Here is a 19,213-nt window from a genome sequence, read left to right on the forward strand (position 1 = left end):
AAAATGTACAAACAATTTGGGGTGTCCACTTTTTAAAATAATAATATCACTAAAGTTTCTATTCTTGTAAATAAAGGCATATGTAGGGTTTATACAAAGCTGTATACTTAAACCATATGCAAATAACCAAAAGGCGCTGAAGTAAAGTAACACGTGTATGGCTTTGGAACTCCAATTCCACCTGTCTCATCAAGTGTACTGACAAAGCAAAAGACCCCTATCATGTCTATGTCGATTAAATACTGACATCTGAAAGCCACCACTAAATAAGAACCAATAGTCATTACATAAGCAACAGCTAAAAATTAACAAATAATTAGACCAGAAGATAATCTAAGATTTTGATACGTAACTCAAGGCAGTATGATAGACATCATTAGTGGAAATCCCTCAAAGGTTAGTCACAAATGGTAATCTTGATATTAAATCTGATAGTTTCACTATTTTAATAAGAATTATTATTTATGAGACAAATTTATAATAATGGATAGGTATTAACTTAGTTATTGTTAACTATTAATTATAATCCATTCCACTATAGTTATAACTGGCTTACCAAATTAGAAAAGGGATATAACTATAGTTAATACGTGTAAAAAGCTAAACTGAAAAATCAACAACTCTTGCTAGAACCATAAGGTCAATAAAGTCACAGGGCAAACAGGTACCCTCAGAACTGGAGGGATAGACATGAATCACAACTTACCTGAGCAGAAACCCATGGGTAAAAACCTCCATGGGTACAAAAACCTGAACCATAATTGACAAAACGCTGGAGGTTCAGTGTGGACGAGTCTGGAAGATAAAAACTACAGAGGGACCCAGTCATCGTGGGGCCCCACGGTTTTGTGTTTTACCTCTAGGAGCTCTACCAGTTTCTCACAGTGAACTTCACAGAAAAATCTCTTCTTGCTTTCAACAGCAGGAGGGGAAAAGGAACCATTTCTCTTAACAAGGCCTGCCTTCAGGAGAAACTATTTAACAGAGCCTAACCTACGAGAAGAGAAATAAACTCCACCCAGTTCTAGCCTAAGAGAACTATCTAACTTTAGCCCATTCTAGGCCATTCTGCCCCACCTAAAAGCAGTGAAAGGGCAGGGTGGGGAAGAAGAGTAAAAAATTCAGACTTCCCCCTCCTCCTCCAAAGCCCACCACATTACTACAGGCCTATTTACAGCTGTTGTCTTTACCCAGTGTACTACACCTGGCTATCGAGAAAAAAAATTACAAGGTATACTAAAAAGCAAAAAACACAGCATAGAGCAACATCAGAACTAGACTCGGATGCAGGAAGGAATTTGAAATGATCAGATGAGGAATTGAAAGCAACTATGATTAATATGCTAACGGCTCTAATGGGTAAAGTAGGCAGGCAGCATGCAAGAAGATGTGGGCAATGTAAGCAGAGAACTCGAAATTCTAGAGATTAAAATGATAGAGATTTTTTTAAAACTAACAGAAATGATGAATGCTTTTAGTGGGCCTATTAGTAGACCTCACACAGCTGAGGAAACAATCTCATTGCTTGAAGATATTTCAAAAGAAACCTCCAAACCTGAAAAGCAAAGAGAAAAAGACTGGGGAAAAAAAAAAAAAAAAGAACAGAATGTTTAATACAGAAAACTACAAAAAGGTAACATGTAATGGAAATACCAAAAAGAGACAAAAGAGAGGAAGAACAAGAAATATTCCTCAAATTAATCTCAGAAACCAAATGACAAAGAACATCAAAAAGGATAAATGCCCAAACAAACTACACCTGGTCACATCATATTAAAAACCACAGAATACTGAAAAATCCTGAAAGAGGTCAGAGGAAAAAAAATACCTAAGGTAACAATTACATCAACTCAGAAACCATGCAAGCAAGAAGAGAGGGAATGAAATATGTAACATGTTGAGAGAAAGAAAACATCAACCTAGAATTCTGTACCCTGCAAAATTATCCTTCAAAAGTGAAGGCTTTCTCAGGCAAACAAAAATTGAAGAATTTGTTGTCAGATGACCTACCTTGCAAGAAATGTTAAAAGTCCTTCAGAGAGAACAAGAACGGTACAGGTCAAAAACTTAGACCTATATCAAGAAAGGAAGAGCATCTCAGAAGGGGCAAGTGAAGATAAAATTTAAAAAAAAACTTTTTTCTTATTAACTGATCTAATAGATAACTTTGTTCAAAATATCTGCAACAATGTATTCAATTATGATTGCTTATGTATAAATACATATGCTTATGTATAAGTGAAATGACTGACAGCAACAATACAAGGGATGGGAGGAAGGAATTAGGATTATTTTGTTCTTATAAAGTACTCACATTACAAGTGAAAATTACAGTGGTGCCATCTTATCCATGGGGAATATATTCCAAGACCCCCAGTGGATGCCTGAAACCAAATAACAGCAAACCCAATATATCCAGTATGTTTTTTCAATCATACTAAGATGGCTACTAAGTGACTAACGGGCAGGGAGCATATACAGTATGGATGTGCTGGACCAAGAGATGATTCACATCTCAGGCTGAAAAGCACAAGATTTCATTATGCTACTGAAAACAGCGTACAACTTAAAATTTAGGAATTGTTTATTTCTGGAATTTCCCATTTAATATTTTCAGACCACGGTTAACTGGAGGTAACCAAAACTGTGAAAAGCAAAACCATAGTTAAAGTGGGACACTACTGCACAGTGTTATTAGAAAGTAGACTTGGGTTTGTTGTAAACATATATTACAAACTCTAAGGCAACAACTCAAAAAAAAAAAAAAGAGAACTGTGCTAAGAAAGAAGAGAAAACAGAATCATACAAATTGCTCAATTAAAACCACAAAAGGCAGGCTGGGCATGGTGGCTCACGCCTGTAATCCCAGCACTTTGGGAGGCCGAGGCGGGCAGATCACAAGGTCAGGAGATCGAGACCATCCTGGCTAACACAGTGAAACACCGTCTCTACTAAAAATATTAAAAATTAGCTGGGCAGGGCAGCATGCGCCTGTAGTCCCAGCTACTCGGGAGGCTGAGGCAGGAGAATGGCGTGAACCTGGGAGGCGGAGCTTGCAATGAGCCAAGATGATGCCACTGCACTCCAGCCTGGGCAACAGAGTGAGACTCTGTCTCAAAAAATTATAATACAATAAAATAAAATGAAACCACAAAAAGCACAAAAAGAGTGGAAGACAAAAATAGGAACCAAGAACAAGGACAATAAATAGGAAACAGTTAACAGATATGGTAGATATCCATTCCATTATATCAACAATCACTCTAAAGCTGGACATGGTGGCTCATCCCAGTAATCCCAGCACTTTAGGAGGCTGAGGCCAGCATTTCAAGACGAGCCTGGGCAACACAGCAAGAACCCGTCCCTCCAAAAAAACTATTTTTTTTTAATTAGCCAGGAGTGGTGGTGTGCACCAGTAGTCCCAGCTACTTGGGAGGCTGAGCACAGGTAGTCCCAGCTACTTGCGAAGCTGAGGTGGGAGGATGGCTTGAGCCCAAGAGTTCAAGGTTACAGTGAACTATGATGGCACCACTGCACTCCAGCCTGGGTGATACAGTGAGATTCTGTCTCTAAAAATAAAAAAGAATCACTTTGAATAACAATGGTCTAAATATACCAATTAAAAGACAGAAATTGTTATAATAGGTTGTGTTTGTTTGTTTGTTTGTTTGTTTTGAGACAGAGTCTTGCTCTGTCGCCCAGGCTGGAGTGCAATGGCACGATCTCAGCTCACTGCAACCTCCACCTCCTGGATTCAAGTGATTTTTGTGCCTCAGCCTCCTGAGTAGCTGGGACAGTACCCGCCACCATGCTCGGTTAATTTTTGTATTTTTAATAGAGGTGGGGTTTCACCATGTTGGTCAGGCTGGACTCAAACTCCTGACCTCAGGCGATCCACCCGCCTCAGCCTCCTAAAGTGCTGTGATTCCAGGTATGAGCCACCGCACATGGCCTAGATTTTTTAAAAAGAAAACCCAAGTACATATTGTCTACAAAAAAAAAACCCACTTTAACTATAATATAAAGATACATACAGGTAAGAAATAAATGGATGGAGAAAGATATTCCAGGCTAAAAATAATCAAAAGAAAGCAGGAGTAGCTATATTAATTTCAGACAGATCAGATGTCAAAGCTATCAGGAATAAAGAAAGGCATTTTATAATGATAAAGGGGTTAATTCCCAAGACATCAGTGTGTCTAAACAGAACATCAAAATATGTGAAGCAAAAAAATGATACAATCTCAAGGAGTAAGAGATGAACCCACTATTATAGTTGGAAAGTTTAACACCCCTCTCAGAAATAGATCTGGCATGCAGAAAATCAGCAAAGACATAGTTGAATCTGACACCGTTAATCAACTGGAAATAACTGACATCTAAAGACTACTTCATCAACAATAGCAGAATACACATGCTTCTCATCCACATGGGACACTTACAAGGTAGACCACATTCTGAGCCATAAAACATACCTTAACAGATTTTTAAAAATAGAAATCATACAATGTCTGCTCTCAGACCACGTCAGAATTCAACTAGAATTCGGTAACAGAAAGATAGCTTAAAATCCCAAAATACTGAGGCATTAAACAATACATTTCTAAATAAAGCATAGGTCAAAGAAGAAATCTCAAGAGAAATTGAAAAATATTTCAAACTAAATGAAAATAAAAAGAAAATTTGTGAGATGCAGTGAAAGCAGTGCTTAGAGGAAAATTTATGGCACTGAACACATATACAGTTGACCCTTGAACAATGAGAGGGTTAGGGGCTCCAACCCCCCCATCACACAGTCAAAAATCTGTGTAACTTTTGACTCCTTGAAAACTTAACTACTAATAGCCTACTGCTGACAGGAAGCCTTACCAATAACATAAACAGTAGATTAACAAATATTTCTGTGTTGTATTATATACCGTATTCTTACAATAAAGTAAGCTAGAGAAAAGAAAATGTTATTAAGAAAATCGTGGCCGGGCACAGTGGCTCACACCTGTAATCCCAGCACTCTGGGAGGCCGAGGCGGGCGGATCAGGAGGTCAGGAGATAGAGACCATCCTGGCTAACACGGTGAAACCCCGTCTCTACTAAAGATACAAAAACTTAGCTGGGCGTGGTGGCATGCGCCTGTAATCCCAGCTCAGGAGGCTGAGGCAGGAGAATTGCTTGAACCCGGAAGGCAGAGGTTGCAGTGAGCCGAGATCGTGCCACTGCACTCCAGCCAGGGAGACAAGGAAAAGGAAAAGGAAAGAAAAGAAAAGAAAATGATAAGGAAGAGAAAATACATTTACAGGACCATACTGTATTTATTGATACCATAAGTTTATGTCACCTGTTTACAAGACTGTCTACCTGAAATAGTGGGCAACCTCAGCTACAGACTTCCATCTATGGTACACATCCAGCAGTTCAACTTTTTCTTGTATGTCATGACTTTGCTTCTTGTATGGAGCACTTTAAGCATCATTAGTGGCACTTCATATGGGTCCCGTGGTGTTATGCACAATTTATAGCACTGCACTAAACATGGTGAAAGATACATGAGAAGCGCCAGATCACTTTTTACCAAGATACCCAATTTACTGGAGAGATGAACTGCTCAAAGATCATTAGTATCCCATGGTGTTTTAATCAGATACTTGCAACACTTGAGTTCACTGCAATAACAACAGGAGGTGGCCACATAATTATTACAGTTGTACAGTATGTACTACAGTAAATTTTATTCAGTTATTATTTAATACTACATCTTTACATTTGTTTACGTTTCTCTCAATTGCCAATGGTACCACATACAGTCTTTAAGTGTGTGCTTAAGTTTTGATAAATTTTAACTTTCAGTAATAGATTTGTGTATATTTTATGGTAGTAAACAATAAAACAGACAAGTATCTACATATACTTTATGCATTCATGCATACCTTTTTCTTAATTTTTTAAATATTTCTAGGCTACACAGTCCATCTACGCATTTTTTCAAATTGTCACAAATCTCAACAAAAAATTTCCAATATATTTACTGAAAAAAATCCATTTATCAGTGGATGCACATGGTTCAACCCCAAGCTATTAAAGGGTCAACTGTTTCAGAAAGGAGGGAAAATCTACACTCAGTAATATCAGAAATGAAAAATGGGACATCACTACAGATCCCATGGAATCTTAAATATTCAAGAAATACTATTACCAACTGTATGCCCACAAACTTGATAACCTAGATGAAATGGACCAATTACTTAAAAGACACAATATGCTCAAGCTTACACAAGAAGAAATAATCTGAATACGTCTATACCTATTAAACAAATTGAATCAAAAATTAATAAACTTCCAATATTGAACACACCCAGTTTGGTTCCTTGCTGAATTCTACCAAACATTTAAGGAGGAAATTATACCACTTCTCTATACTCTCTTTCAGGAGATAAAGCATAGGGAAGGCCAGGCACGGTGGCTCACACCTGTAATCCTAGCACTTTGGGAGGCCAAAGCAGGTGGATCACCTGAGGTCAGGAGTTCGAGATCAGCCTGACCAACATGGTGAAACCCCGTATCTTCTAAAAATACAAAAAAAGTAGCCAGGCATGGTGGCAGGTGCCTGTAATCCCAGCTACTGAGGAGGCTGAGGTAAGAGAATCACCTGAACCCGGGAGGTGGAGGCTGCAGTGAGCCGGGATTGTGCCATTGTACTCCAGCCTGGGCAACAAAAGCAAAACTCTGTCTTTAAAAAAAGAAAGAAAGAAAGAAAGAAAGAAAGAAAGAAAGAAAGAAAGAAAGAAAAAAAGCATAGGGAATACAGACACCTCACCAATAAACATAAACAGATGGCAGATAAGCATACGAACAGATGTTCCACATTATATGTTATCAGGGAAATGAAAATTAAAACAACAAGGCATCACTACACACCTATTAGAATGGCCAAAATCTGGAACACCAACAACACCAAATGTCAGTAAGTACATAGAGCAACAGAAACTTTTATTCATTTCTAGTGAGAATGCAAAATGGCACAGCCACTTTGGAAGACAGCTTGGTGGTTCCTTACAAAACTAAACATACTCTTGCCATACAATCCAGAAATCATGCTGCTTGGTATTTATCCAGATGAGTTGAAAACTTACATCCACAACAAAAATTGCACATAGATGTTGACAGCAGCTTTCTTAACTGCCAAAACCAGGGTGCAAATAGAAATTCCATCAGTAGGCAAATGGATAAACTCTGGTCCATCCAAACAATACAATATTATTCAGCACTAAGAAGAAATGCACTATCAAGACATGAAAAGACATGGAGGAGGGCTGGGCGCGGTGACTCACACCTGTAATCCCAGCATTTTGGGAGGCTGAGGCGGGTGGATCACCTGAGATCAGGAGTTCGAGACCAGCCTGATCAACATGGAGAAACCCCGTCTCTACTAAAAATACAAAATAGCCAGGTGTGGTGGTGCATGCCTGTAATACCAGCTACTCAGGAGGCTGAGACGGGAGAATCACTTGAAACCAGGAGGCGGAGACTGCAGTGGGCCGAGATCACACCACTGCACTCCAGCCTGGGAATACAGAGCAAGACTCCGTAAAGAAAGAAAAGAAAAGAGAAAAGAAAAAAAAAGAAAAGGACATGGAGGAAACATAAATGCATATTATTAAGTGAAAGAAGCCAGTCTGAAAAGGCTATATATCCTATATGATTCCAACTATTTGACACTCTGGAAAAGGCAAAACTATGGAGACAGTAAAAAGAACAGTGGTTGTCATAGGTTAGCAAGGAGGGAGGGAGCAAGGAGGGAGGGATTAATAGGTGGAACACAGAGAATTTTTAGGGCAGTGACTATGATACTATAATGACAGATACCTGTCATTATGCCTTTGTCCAAACCCATAGAATGTAAACCAAGAGTGAACCCTTATGTGAACTATAAACTGTGGATAATGTGTCAATCTAGGCTTAAAAAATTGTGACAAATGTACCACTCTAGTATAGGATGTTGATAATGAAAAAGGCTATGCATGTGTCGGGGAAGGACATTTATGGGAAATTTCAGTACCTTCCTCACAATTTTGCTACAAACCTAAAATTGCTCTGAAAAATAAAGGCTATTTTTGGCCAGGTGCAGTGGTTCATGCCTATAATCCCAACACTTTGGGAAGCTGAGGTGGGCGGATCACCTGAGGTCAGGAGTTCAAGACCAGCCTGACCAACATGGAAAACCCTGTCTCCACTAAAAATACAAAATCAGCTGGGCGTGGTGGCACATGCCTGTAGTCCCAGCTACTCGGGAGGCTGAGGCAGGAGAATCGCTTGAACCCAGGAGGCGGAAGTTGCAGTGAGCCGAGATTGCACCACTGCACTCCAGCTTAGGCAAGAAGAGTGAAACTCTGTCTCAAAAAAAATAAACAAATAAAATAAAGTCTATTTTTAAAAACTTATGCTAGAAGTAACTGAATGTATCGATGTGAACTCACATTTGTAAGTGTGTGTATAGATCTATGTAATTACAGTCCTCTCAGAACAGGGATATGTTCTGAAATATGCATCATTAGGCAATTTTGTCACTGTTACACAAACCTAGATGGTATAGCCTACTAAAAACCTAGGCTATTTGGTATAGCCTAGTACTCTAGGCTACAAACCTGTACAGCATGTTACTGTACGCAACTATAACACAATAGTCAAGTATTTGTGTATCTAAATATATGTAAACATAGAAACAATGGTAGAATACAGTGTAAAAACACAAAAAATGGTACACCTACATAGAGCACTTACCATGAATGGTGCTTGTGGGACTAGAAGTTGCTCTGGGTGAGTCACTGAGTGAATGTAAAGGCCTCAAACATTACTATGCACTAAAGTAGGCTTTATAAACACTGTACACTTAGGCTACACCAAATTTTTAAAATAATATTTTTCTTTGCTCAGTAATAAATTAACCTTAGCTTACTGTAACATTTTTACTTTATAAACTTTTTAAAAACTTTTTGACTCTTTTGTAATAACACAGCTTAAAACACACATGTACAGCTATACCAAAAAAATCTTCCTTTCTACCCTTATTCTATTAGTTTTTTGGTTTTAGGGTTTTTCTTTTTTGTTTCTCTGTTTTTGTTTTAAACTTAGCCCAGGCCTACACGGGGTCAGGATCGTCACTATCACTGTCTTTCCACCTCCACATTTTGTCCTGCTGGAAGGTCTTCAGCAACAATAACACACAAGGAGCTGTCATTTCGTATGATAACAATGCCTTCTTCTGATATAGCTCCTGAAGGTTCTGCCTGAAGCTGTTTTACAGCTAACTTTTTTGCTTAAGAAAAGGAGTACACTCCAAAATAATGATAAAAAGTATAGTACAGTAAATATATAAACCAGTAACACAGTCACTTATTATCAAGAGTTATGTACTATGCAAGAGTGTATGTAGTGTACTTTTGTATAGTACATGTAATTGGGAGTACACTGGGTTTGTTTACACCAGCATCACCACAAACATGTGAGTAATGCACTATGCTGCGCTGTGCTATGACATCATGACAGCTATGACATCACGACAGCTATGACATCACGACAGCTATGACATATTAAGGTGATAGAAATTTCTCCACTCCATTATAATCTTATGGGACTACTGTCATATATGTGATCTGCTGTCATTATGCAGTGCATGACTGTACTAGTATATGACTAAAGTGGACTCACATAACTAATTCTTAATAGAAACAATTGTAATATGCATCCCTTTGTTGTGGGAAGTCAGGGACCCCAAACTGAGGGACCAGCTGAAGCCATGGTGGAAGAAATAAATTGTGAAGATTTCACAGACATTTATTAGAGCCCCAAAATAATACTTTTATAATTTCTTAACGCCTGTCTTTACTGTAATCTCTGAACATAAATTGTGAAGATTTCATGGGCACTTATCACTTCCCCAATCAATACCCTTGTGATTTCCTATGCCTGTCTTTAATTTCTTAATCCCGTCATTTTCGTAAGCTAAGGAGGATGTATGTCGCCTCAGGACCCTGTGATGATTGCGTTAACTGCACAAATTGTTTGCAGAGCATGTGTGTTTGAACAATATGACATCTGGGCACCTTGAAAAAGAACAGGATAACAGCAATGTTCAGGGAACAAGAGAGATAACCTTGAACTCTGACCGCTGGTGAGCCGGGCAGAACACAGCCATATTTCTCTTCTTTCAAAAGCAAATGGAAGAAATATCGCTGAATTCTTTTTCTCAGCAAGGAACATCCCTAAGAAAGAGAATGCATCCCTGAGGGTGGGCCTCTAAAATGGCCCCCTTGGGTGCGGCTTTTATGGTAGAGCTGTAGGGATGAAATAAGTCCCAGTCTCCCGTAGCGCTCCCAGGCTTATTAGGACGAGGAAATTCCCGCCTAATAAATTTTTGGTCAGACCAGTTGTCTGCTCTCAAACCATCTCCTGATAAGATGTTATCAATTACAATGCGTGCCCGAAACTTCATTATCAATTTTAATTTCGCCCTGGTCCTGTGATCTCGCCCTGCCTTCATTTGCCTTGTGATATTCTATTACCTTGTGAAGCACGTGATCTCTGTGACCCACACCCTATTCATACACTCCCTCCCCTTTGAAAATCACTAATAAAAACTTGCTGGTTTTGCGGCTTGTGGGGCATCACGGAACCTACCAACATGTGATGTCTCCCCCGGATGCCCAGCTTTAAAATTTCTCTCTTTTGTACTCTGTCCCTTTATTTCTCAAACCAGCCGAAGCTTAGGGAAAATAGAAAAGAACCTATGTGAATTATCGGGGGTGAATTTGCCCAATATCTGGCTGAATTTCCCCCAATATCCCTTGAGCCTAAATTTTTGTCCCTAATACTATTCTCCACTAAAAAACTAGAAGTCCTTAGAGAACAGCTGATTTCATACCTTGTGGCAGCGAGAATTTTAAATGGGTCTGAAAAATAAAACTTTTGCCAAAGAGCACAGAGCTCTGAAAGGTTTTGAGATGTTATTTAAAAGGACTCAGAAGCCAGCTGACAAGGGGCTCCCATGAGCCAAACTATGACAACTTGAACACTAGGAGAAAAATGTTTAATTATAACTAACTGAATTATAATTAGCTAATTATAATTAATGAAAACAAGTTTGCAAAGACCTGATTATGTGATTCTCAAGAAAAAAAAAAGTTTCTCTTCTCTTCAAGTAACTAGCACTTCACTCAAGTTGATTTTATTCATTTAAAAAAAATGCACAGAGACTGGTAACAGCCACCACCAACAAAAGATCAAATTTTCTCAGCTGGGTGTGGTGGCTCATGCCCGTAATCCCAGCACTTTGGGATGCCAAGGCAGGAGGATCACGAGGTCAGGAGTTCAAGACCAGCCTGGCAAAGATGGTGAAACCCAGTCTGCACTAAAAATACAAAAAAATTAGCCAGGCATGGTGGCAGGCACCTATAATCCCAGCTACTTGGGAGGCTGAGGCAGAGAACTGCTTGAACCCAGGAGGCGGAGGTTGCAGTGAGCTGAGATAAAGATGAAATTTTCTTAACATAAAATATTACCAAATGAGGTTTCTTATTACTTTCCCAGTGGCTACTCCTAGATTACTCATTCCCATCCACCCACCATGGTAGGAGATTCATCAGCATTCTTTTCTTTTTTCTGAGACAGGATCTCACTCTGTTACCCAGACTGGTGAACAGTGGTGAGACTGATTACAGGTCACTGCAACTGGTGTCTCCCGGGCTCAAGCGATCCTCTCACCTCAGCCTCCTGAGTAGCTAGGACTACAGGTGCACACCATCACACCCAACTAATTTTTGTATTTTTTTGTAGAGACGGGTTTTCGCCATGTTGCCCAGGCTGGTCTCCAACTCCTGAGCTCAAGCAATCCACCCACCTAGGCCTCCCAAAGGTCTAGGGTTATAGGTGTGAGCCACCACGCCCAGCCTAATACCCTTATATTACTACAAAACATTAAGTAAGCATGTCAAGGCACAGGATTTACAGGAACAAGAGAACCTTCAAATAAACCCTGGGGTCTTGAGACATACATATGTTAAAACCTTGCAGCAAACTTGAATGTGCTTTTAAATGAACTAGAAATTTATGGAACGAACTCTGTCTGGGTTTATTTGCAGGTTAGTGGTTATAACAGTTATTCTTTCTTTCACTGTTCTCCTTGCCCTATGTTCACTATGTTCCCTAAAAGAAGTGGACAATGGACTTTCCAAGGACAAAGACAAAACAAAGACTAATACACGCTTGGCTTTATTAACTTTAGTAAAGCCAGGTTAAAAAAAATAGTTTTCTGCTCCTATTAAAACATTTATCTAAACTGTATTTGCCTTGACCTCTCATAGGAGACAGCATGAGAAGACAGTCCATTCGTGGGGCTTACTACTCTCAAGTAAGGAAAAAAAATGCCAGGAACTTAGTTTTGTTGTAATGTTGTAATGTTCCAAGAATAGTAGGTAGCTTAGAAAACATAAAGAAAATTCAAGAACACAATACTGCTTCACTTAGTGAATCCAATTCCTCCTATATCCCTAGAAGTATTCTTGGCACTGGGGATAAATAAGGTAACAAGACAAATCCCCTGACTTCATAAAGCTTACATTCTAGTGTGGAAAGCATACAATAAGCCAATATGGAATTAAATGTCCTATCTGTTAAGTACTAGGAGAAAAATAAAGCAGGAGAAGACAAAGTGACAAGTGTTACTTTTTAGACAAGTGTGTCAGGAAAGGTCTCTGGGAAAACTGTAACTGAGTAGAGACTTGACTGAAGTAAGGGAATAAGCTGTATGAATATCTGAGAAAAAATTTTTCCAAGCAAAGAAGACAAAAAGTGCAAATGCCTGAGAAAGGAGTATGTTTGGTGGGCTCCAGGAAAAGCCAGGAGGCCAGTAAGGATGGAGCCCAGTGAACAAGGGAACATAAGATACGGTTATACAAGTAGCCAAAGTCAGATCAATGGAGCCTGAAAACAATGGTACTGCATGAACTTTGAATTTTATTCTAAATATCACCGGAGTCTTTGGATGGTTGACAGAGGGAAGTAAAAGGCTCTCACTTTGAATTTGGAAGGATCACTCTGGCTACTATGTGTGGGACAAGAGTAGAATGGAATGAAAAGGAAAAAGACCAGTTAGGAAGCTATTGCAGCAGTCCAGTGGAATGGTAGTGTGAAGTTCTGGAATAATAGCAGTGGAGGGGTCAAAGTAATTGAATCCAGGATATACTGGGTAGGTAAAGCCCTCCAGTGGGCTGAATGTCTAAAATGTGAAAATGTGAAATGTGAATGTCTAAAATGTGAATGTATAAAATGTAAAATGTGAAAATGTGAAATCAAGAAAGACTCCATCTTTTTAAGCCTGAACAATATACAGTGGCAATATACCAGAGGTGGTAACACTGGAAGAGAGGGTTTCAGGATAACAACAAAAATTTCCAGAGAGGACATACTAAATATGAGATCCTCTTCAGACATCTAAGAAGAGATGTTAAGAAACAAGCTGAAAGATACAGGTTGTGTTCAAAGCAAGAAAGAGCTGGTGACGTAATCTTAGAGTCATTAGCATTTAGATAACATAATAATAGCACAAAGATAGATAATAAGCCATTAAACTGAATAAGACCACCTAATACATAAGAAGATGAGCGAAGAGAATGAGAAAAAACCAGTGAAGGAGTAGGAAAAAACAAACAAACAAACAAACAAAACCAAGACAATGCAGTGACCTGAAAGTCAAGTTTTAAAAAAAAGTTTCACTCCTGAGAGTGGTTAGCTGTGTGAAATGATCCTGAAAGGTTAAGGAGGATGAAGACTAAAAGCTGGTCTGGGCAATATGAGATCATTACATTGACAAGAATAATTTTAGTAGAATGGGAGGAAGAAAGCTTCATTACAGTGGGTTCATGAGAAAATGGTGAAAAATAAGTAGTAATCATAGGTATAAGTAACTCAAGGATTTTTGCTATGATGGAGCAAAGAAGCTGTATAGTACCTAAAAGGGGATGTTGGATCAAGAGAGGCTATTTGTGTTGAAAGGGGGTGATTCTGCAGCACCCCCCTTATGCTAATGAAATCAATGAGATGGAAAAGTTATTGATGCAGAAAAGCAAGGACAACTGCAGAACCAAAGTCCGTAATACATGAGAGGGGACACAATGGAAGACACAAGCAGAGGAGCTGGCTTTATCCGCAGACAGTCTTTATCCCATTTTACCAGGACAGAAACAACATACGGGTAGGGATGCAAGCAAGAAAATAGATTTGATGGTAGATGAATATGGAACTTCTTTTCTAATTGTTCTCTATTTTTTAATTTTTCACTGAAATAAGCAAGATCATCACTAAAGAATCAAAAATGAGAAGGGGTGTTGGAAGTTTCAGGAGAAAAGAAAAGGTGGTGAAATAATCATCTTCAATAATCAAAGGGCCGGGCGTAGTGGCTCACGCCTGTAATCCTAGCATTTTGGGAGGCCAAGGTGGGCGGATCACGTGAGGTCAGGAGTTCGAGGCCAGCCTGGCCAACACTGGGAGAACCCTGTGTCTACTAAAAATACAAAAATTAGCCGGGCATGGTGGCGGGTGGCTGTAATCCCAGCTACTCAGAAGGCTGAGACAGGAGAATCACTTGAACCTGGGAGGCGGAGGTTGCAGTGAGCCAAGATCACGCCACTGCACTCCAGCCTGGGGAACAAAGGACGAAACTCTGTCTCAAAAAAACAAAATTAAAAAAAATAATAATCAGGCACAGCGCGGTGACTCACGCCTGTAATCTCAGCACTTTGGGAGGGCAAGGCAGGTGGATCACGAGGTCAGGAGTTCAAGACCAGCCTGGCCAATATGGTGAAACCACATCTCTACTAAAAAATACAAAAATTAGCCAGGCATGGTGGCATCCACCTATAGTCCCAGACCAGGAGGGAGACTGAGGCAGGAGAATCACTGGAACCCGGGAGACAGAGATTGCAGTGAGCTGAGATCGCGCCACTGCACTCCAGCCTGGGAGACAAGAGTGAGACTCCAACTCAAAAAGAAGAATAATAATAATAATAATAGCAATAATAATAATTGGAGCCAGACACGGTGGCTCACATCTGTAATCCCAGCACTTTGGGAGGTGGGTGGATCACCTGAGGTCAGGAGTTTGAGACCAGCCTCATCAACACGGCAAAACCCTGTCTCTACTAAAAATACGAGTTATCCAGGCATGGTGGCGCATGTCTATAATCCCAGCTACTTGGGAGGCTGAGGCAGGGAGAACTGCATGAACCCGGCGGGTGGAGGTTGCAGTGAGCCGAGATCACACCACTGTAGTCCAGCCTGGGAGAGAGAGCAAGACTCTGTCTCAAAAATAACAACAATAGGCCAGGCACAGTGGCTCACGCCTGTAATCCCAGCACTTTGGGAGGCTGAGGTGAGTGGATTATGAGGTCAGGAGATTGAGACCATCCTGGCTAACACGGTGAAACCCCGTCTCTACTAAAGATACAAAAAATTCGCTGGGTGTGGTGGTGGGCGCCTGTAGTCTCAGCTATTAAGGAGGCTGACGCAGGAGAATGGCATGAACCTGTGAATCCGGGAGGCAGAGCTTGCAGTGAGCTGAGATCACGCCACTGCACTCCAGCCCAGGCAACAGAGCAAGACTCTTGTCTTAAAAACAAACAAACAAACAAACAAAAAAACACTAAAGCTTCAAAAAGACTTTTCAGTAGTAAAAGTAACAATATATAGTACAGAAAAAAAAACCATATGAAAAAGAACGGTTTAAAGTAATATAGTAATTCATGAATGTGCACAAAAGGGTGAAATTTAGTATTCTGAGCTTCCAAGCATCATTTTGTTACTCTAACTAGACCTTATTGGAAAGAAACTATAGATTATTTGAAGGCTTTCCAAGAATTATACCTATATAATAGCAACACATCTGACAACTGTAAGGATTTCTGGAAAAATGTATTTTAAAATCTGTAACAATTTTTAATTTTTCTCATCTCTTAACTGTATGATATTCTGTAAGCATCGAGATGATATTCAACTTCAGAGAGAAAGCCTATCACTGTGTCTAAACTCTATCTAACAACTATTGAAAACTTTACCAATGAGAGACTATCTCCTACAGGTATCCTCTCAATACAATATGAATCCTAGTCCCTTTGATAACTTACCACTGACCTGAAAATTTTGGAAACTGCTTTGGGCAACCAACTCTAGCTACCTTTTGCAGATGCACAACATACAGCAGCTTATTTAAGGGCACCTAAAAGTCCAACAGACCAGAAACTATTTGGTCTAGTTTGGCCTAGCCTTTCACAATATTAATTCCATAACGAAACATACTACTTTTTTCAAAACACATATTAACAAAATAAGCTTTAAACAAACACTAGATGGTTCATAGGCCAGAATATACTATGAGCGATTATACTAACAGCCTGGATTACTGTTTCTCCCAGTCTTTATTTCCTTGATAAAACATTTATCTTCAGATATAAAATAATTATACTAAACCAGGGCTTAGGGAAAAAAGAGAGATAGAGGGCTCAGTTTTTTCACTTTGTCATTAGTTATCAAAACAAGGCAGATGGGAAACTTAGAGTTCAGTATAAAAACAAATGCTTAACACAGAATATTGTTATACAAATGCTACATGCAGTGTACAAACATATGCAAAGCATCATTATACATTCTTATAAATTCTTGAGTTCTGATACCTGTTTCCACAATCGTTTCTGTTTCTGTTGTCTCCAGCCCATCCATGCTGTCCTCATCTTCCACTGCAGTTTTCCCCCTACTTCGAGGTCTACAGAAAAAAAAAATAATAATAAGTACATAGAGTTAAATGTTAAATTTTAAGGCTTAGACTTATATTCAACATAAAGCACAATTTGAAGGTATACAAAATAAGTAATTAGGGCATTTTTCCAGCATTTTACCATGTCAAGTAGAAAATATCAGAGTTTACAGTCATTTTCTCCCTTAAATCCAGCACTTCCTTATACTCTAAATGTGAGGACAGATCCACATGAATATAATTGTGTCCTCATAATTCACTTAAGTATTCCTCACTCTGGTTTTGCCCCTCTTTTAGGTAACCTTCTGAAGTCTCCCTCTGTCTACAGTAGTGGCTTTTAACTACATAATGGGTTCTTTACAAAGTTCACATACAAGGTTTAACTTCTATATTTAATAAAGTTGATGCGAAATGACCAGATATATGTATTTTTAAAAGCTTTGTAAAAGGTGCTTTTGGTGACTGTGATGCAGATGACTAAAAACCAAAATTTTAAAAATTAAGCACGATTATAATCATGTCCACCTTACAAGCATAATAAAATTTAATTTATAAACACTTCAGGAAAGTAAAATAAAGGTAAGAGTCACAGCAAGGTGAAATTCCTGACAGAAAGCAATTGAAAAAAAAAAAAAACTAATGCCTTTAAATTCTTTGAATTGTACTAAATACGGTATAGAAATGAGTAAAAGAAAAATTAATAACACATAAGAGCAACAAGATATTACATATAAAAACTTGGAAACTGACAAAGCAGTACTCAGATAATGTCAGTGTTTTAAATTATTTCGCAGTATTTTAAACTCTTTAAAGAAAAAGGCTGGGTAAGGTGGCTCACACCTGTAACCCCAGCACTTTGGAGGGTCGAGTTAGATGGATCATTTGAGTGCAAGAGTTCAAGACCAGCCCGGCCATCATGGCGAAACCCCATCTCTACCAAAAAAAAAATTCAAAAATTAGGCAAACATGGTGGCGTGCCAGTAATTCCAGCTAAAGAAAAAAAACAAAGAAGGGAGGGAGGGAGGAAATAGAAAGAAAAAATACAAATCAACTCAGTATTTAATTGAAAAACATAAAACATTTAAAAAGTGAAAAACAGCTGGCTGTGGTGGCTCACATCTGTAATCCCAGCACTTTGGGAGGCTGAGGCAGATATATCACCTGAGGTCAGGAGGTCACGAACAGCCTGGCCAACATGGTGAAACTCCGTCTCTACTAAAAATACAAAAATTAGCCAGGTGTTGTGGCGTGTGCCTGTAATCCCAGCTACTTGGGAGGCTGAGGCACGAGAATCGCTTGAACCTGACAGATGGAGGTTGCAGTGAGCTGATATCATGCCACTGCACTCCAGCCTGGGCGACAGAGTGAGACTCTGTCTCAAACACACAAACAAAAAAAAGGGGGGTGGGGGGGGACAATACGAAATAAAAGAATAATATGAAAAAAGAATAAAACAAAGAACTATGTTTTAAACAATAAGAAATCCATTTAAGTCTTGTTCTCATAAAAAAGTTAACCAACCTAGGCCAGGCACAGTAACTCACGCCTGTAATCCTAGTACTTTGGGAGGCCGAGGTGGGTGGATCACCTGAGGTCAGGAGTTCAAGACCAGCCTGGCCTACGTGGCGAAACCTCGTCTCTACTAAAAATACAAAAATTAGCTGGACGTGTTGATGCACATCTGTAATCCCAGCTACTCAGGAGGCTGAGGCAGGAGAATCGCTTGAACCTGGTGGGCAGAAGGTGCAGTGAGCCGAGATCACACCATTGCACTCCAGCCTGGGCAACAAGAGTGAAACTCTGTCTCAAAAAAAAAAAGTTAACCAACCTAAACCATGGAGGAGCTATAACATAATAATATATTAAAAATTAAAGTGACCAGCCGGGCGTAGTGGCTCACACCTGTAATCCCAGCACTCTGCGAGGCCGAGGCAGGCAGATCACCTGAGGTACGGAGTTCGAGACCAGCCTGACCAACATGGAGAAACCCCGTCACTACTAAAAAAAATACAAAAACACAAAGAAAAATTAGCTGGGCATGGTGGCACATGCCTGTAATCCCAGCTACTCGAGAGGCTAAGGCAGGAGAATTGCTTGAACCTGGGAGGCAGAAGTTGCGGTGAGCCGAGATTGCACCACTGCACTCCAGCCTGGGCAACAAGGGCGAAATTCTATCTCAAAAAAAAAAAAAAAAAAAATTAAAGTAATCAAAGCCTAAATGGTTTTATAATTAAACTACTAAAAACTATCAAAAAGTCGGTCTTAACCAAAAATTTAAAAAAAGGAAGTACCTGACTCAGAATTCCAACAAACATTGTCAAAAACTATGAATGAAAATAAAAACTGAGAACAATCCTATTGAATATAATCAGAATGCCAGTATGATTCAATATTAGAAATTTGTTAATGTTACATAAC

At 39.3% G+C, this 19,213-nt stretch overlaps 1 protein-coding gene across 6 annotated transcripts in view; it reads right to left on the minus strand.

Moving 5' to 3' along the window:
• Window positions 1–19,213, minus strand: part of KMT2C (lysine methyltransferase 2C) — a 301,574-nt gene that overhangs the window by 206,595 nt on the left and 75,766 nt on the right. For all 6 annotated transcript variants that reach the window (XM_063606427.1, XM_034965307.3, XM_034965305.3 and 3 more), the window contains one exon: window positions 16,716–16,804. In XM_063606427.1, coding sequence (XP_063462497.1) covers window positions 16,716–16,804 — 89 coding nt within the window. The remainder of the gene's footprint in view (window positions 1–16,715; window positions 16,805–19,213) is intronic.

The sequence above is a fragment of the Pan paniscus genome, chromosome 6, assembly GCF_029289425.2.
Source record: "Pan paniscus chromosome 6, NHGRI_mPanPan1-v2.0_pri, whole genome shotgun sequence".
Lineage (NCBI taxonomy): Eukaryota > Metazoa > Chordata > Mammalia > Primates > Hominidae > Pan > Pan paniscus.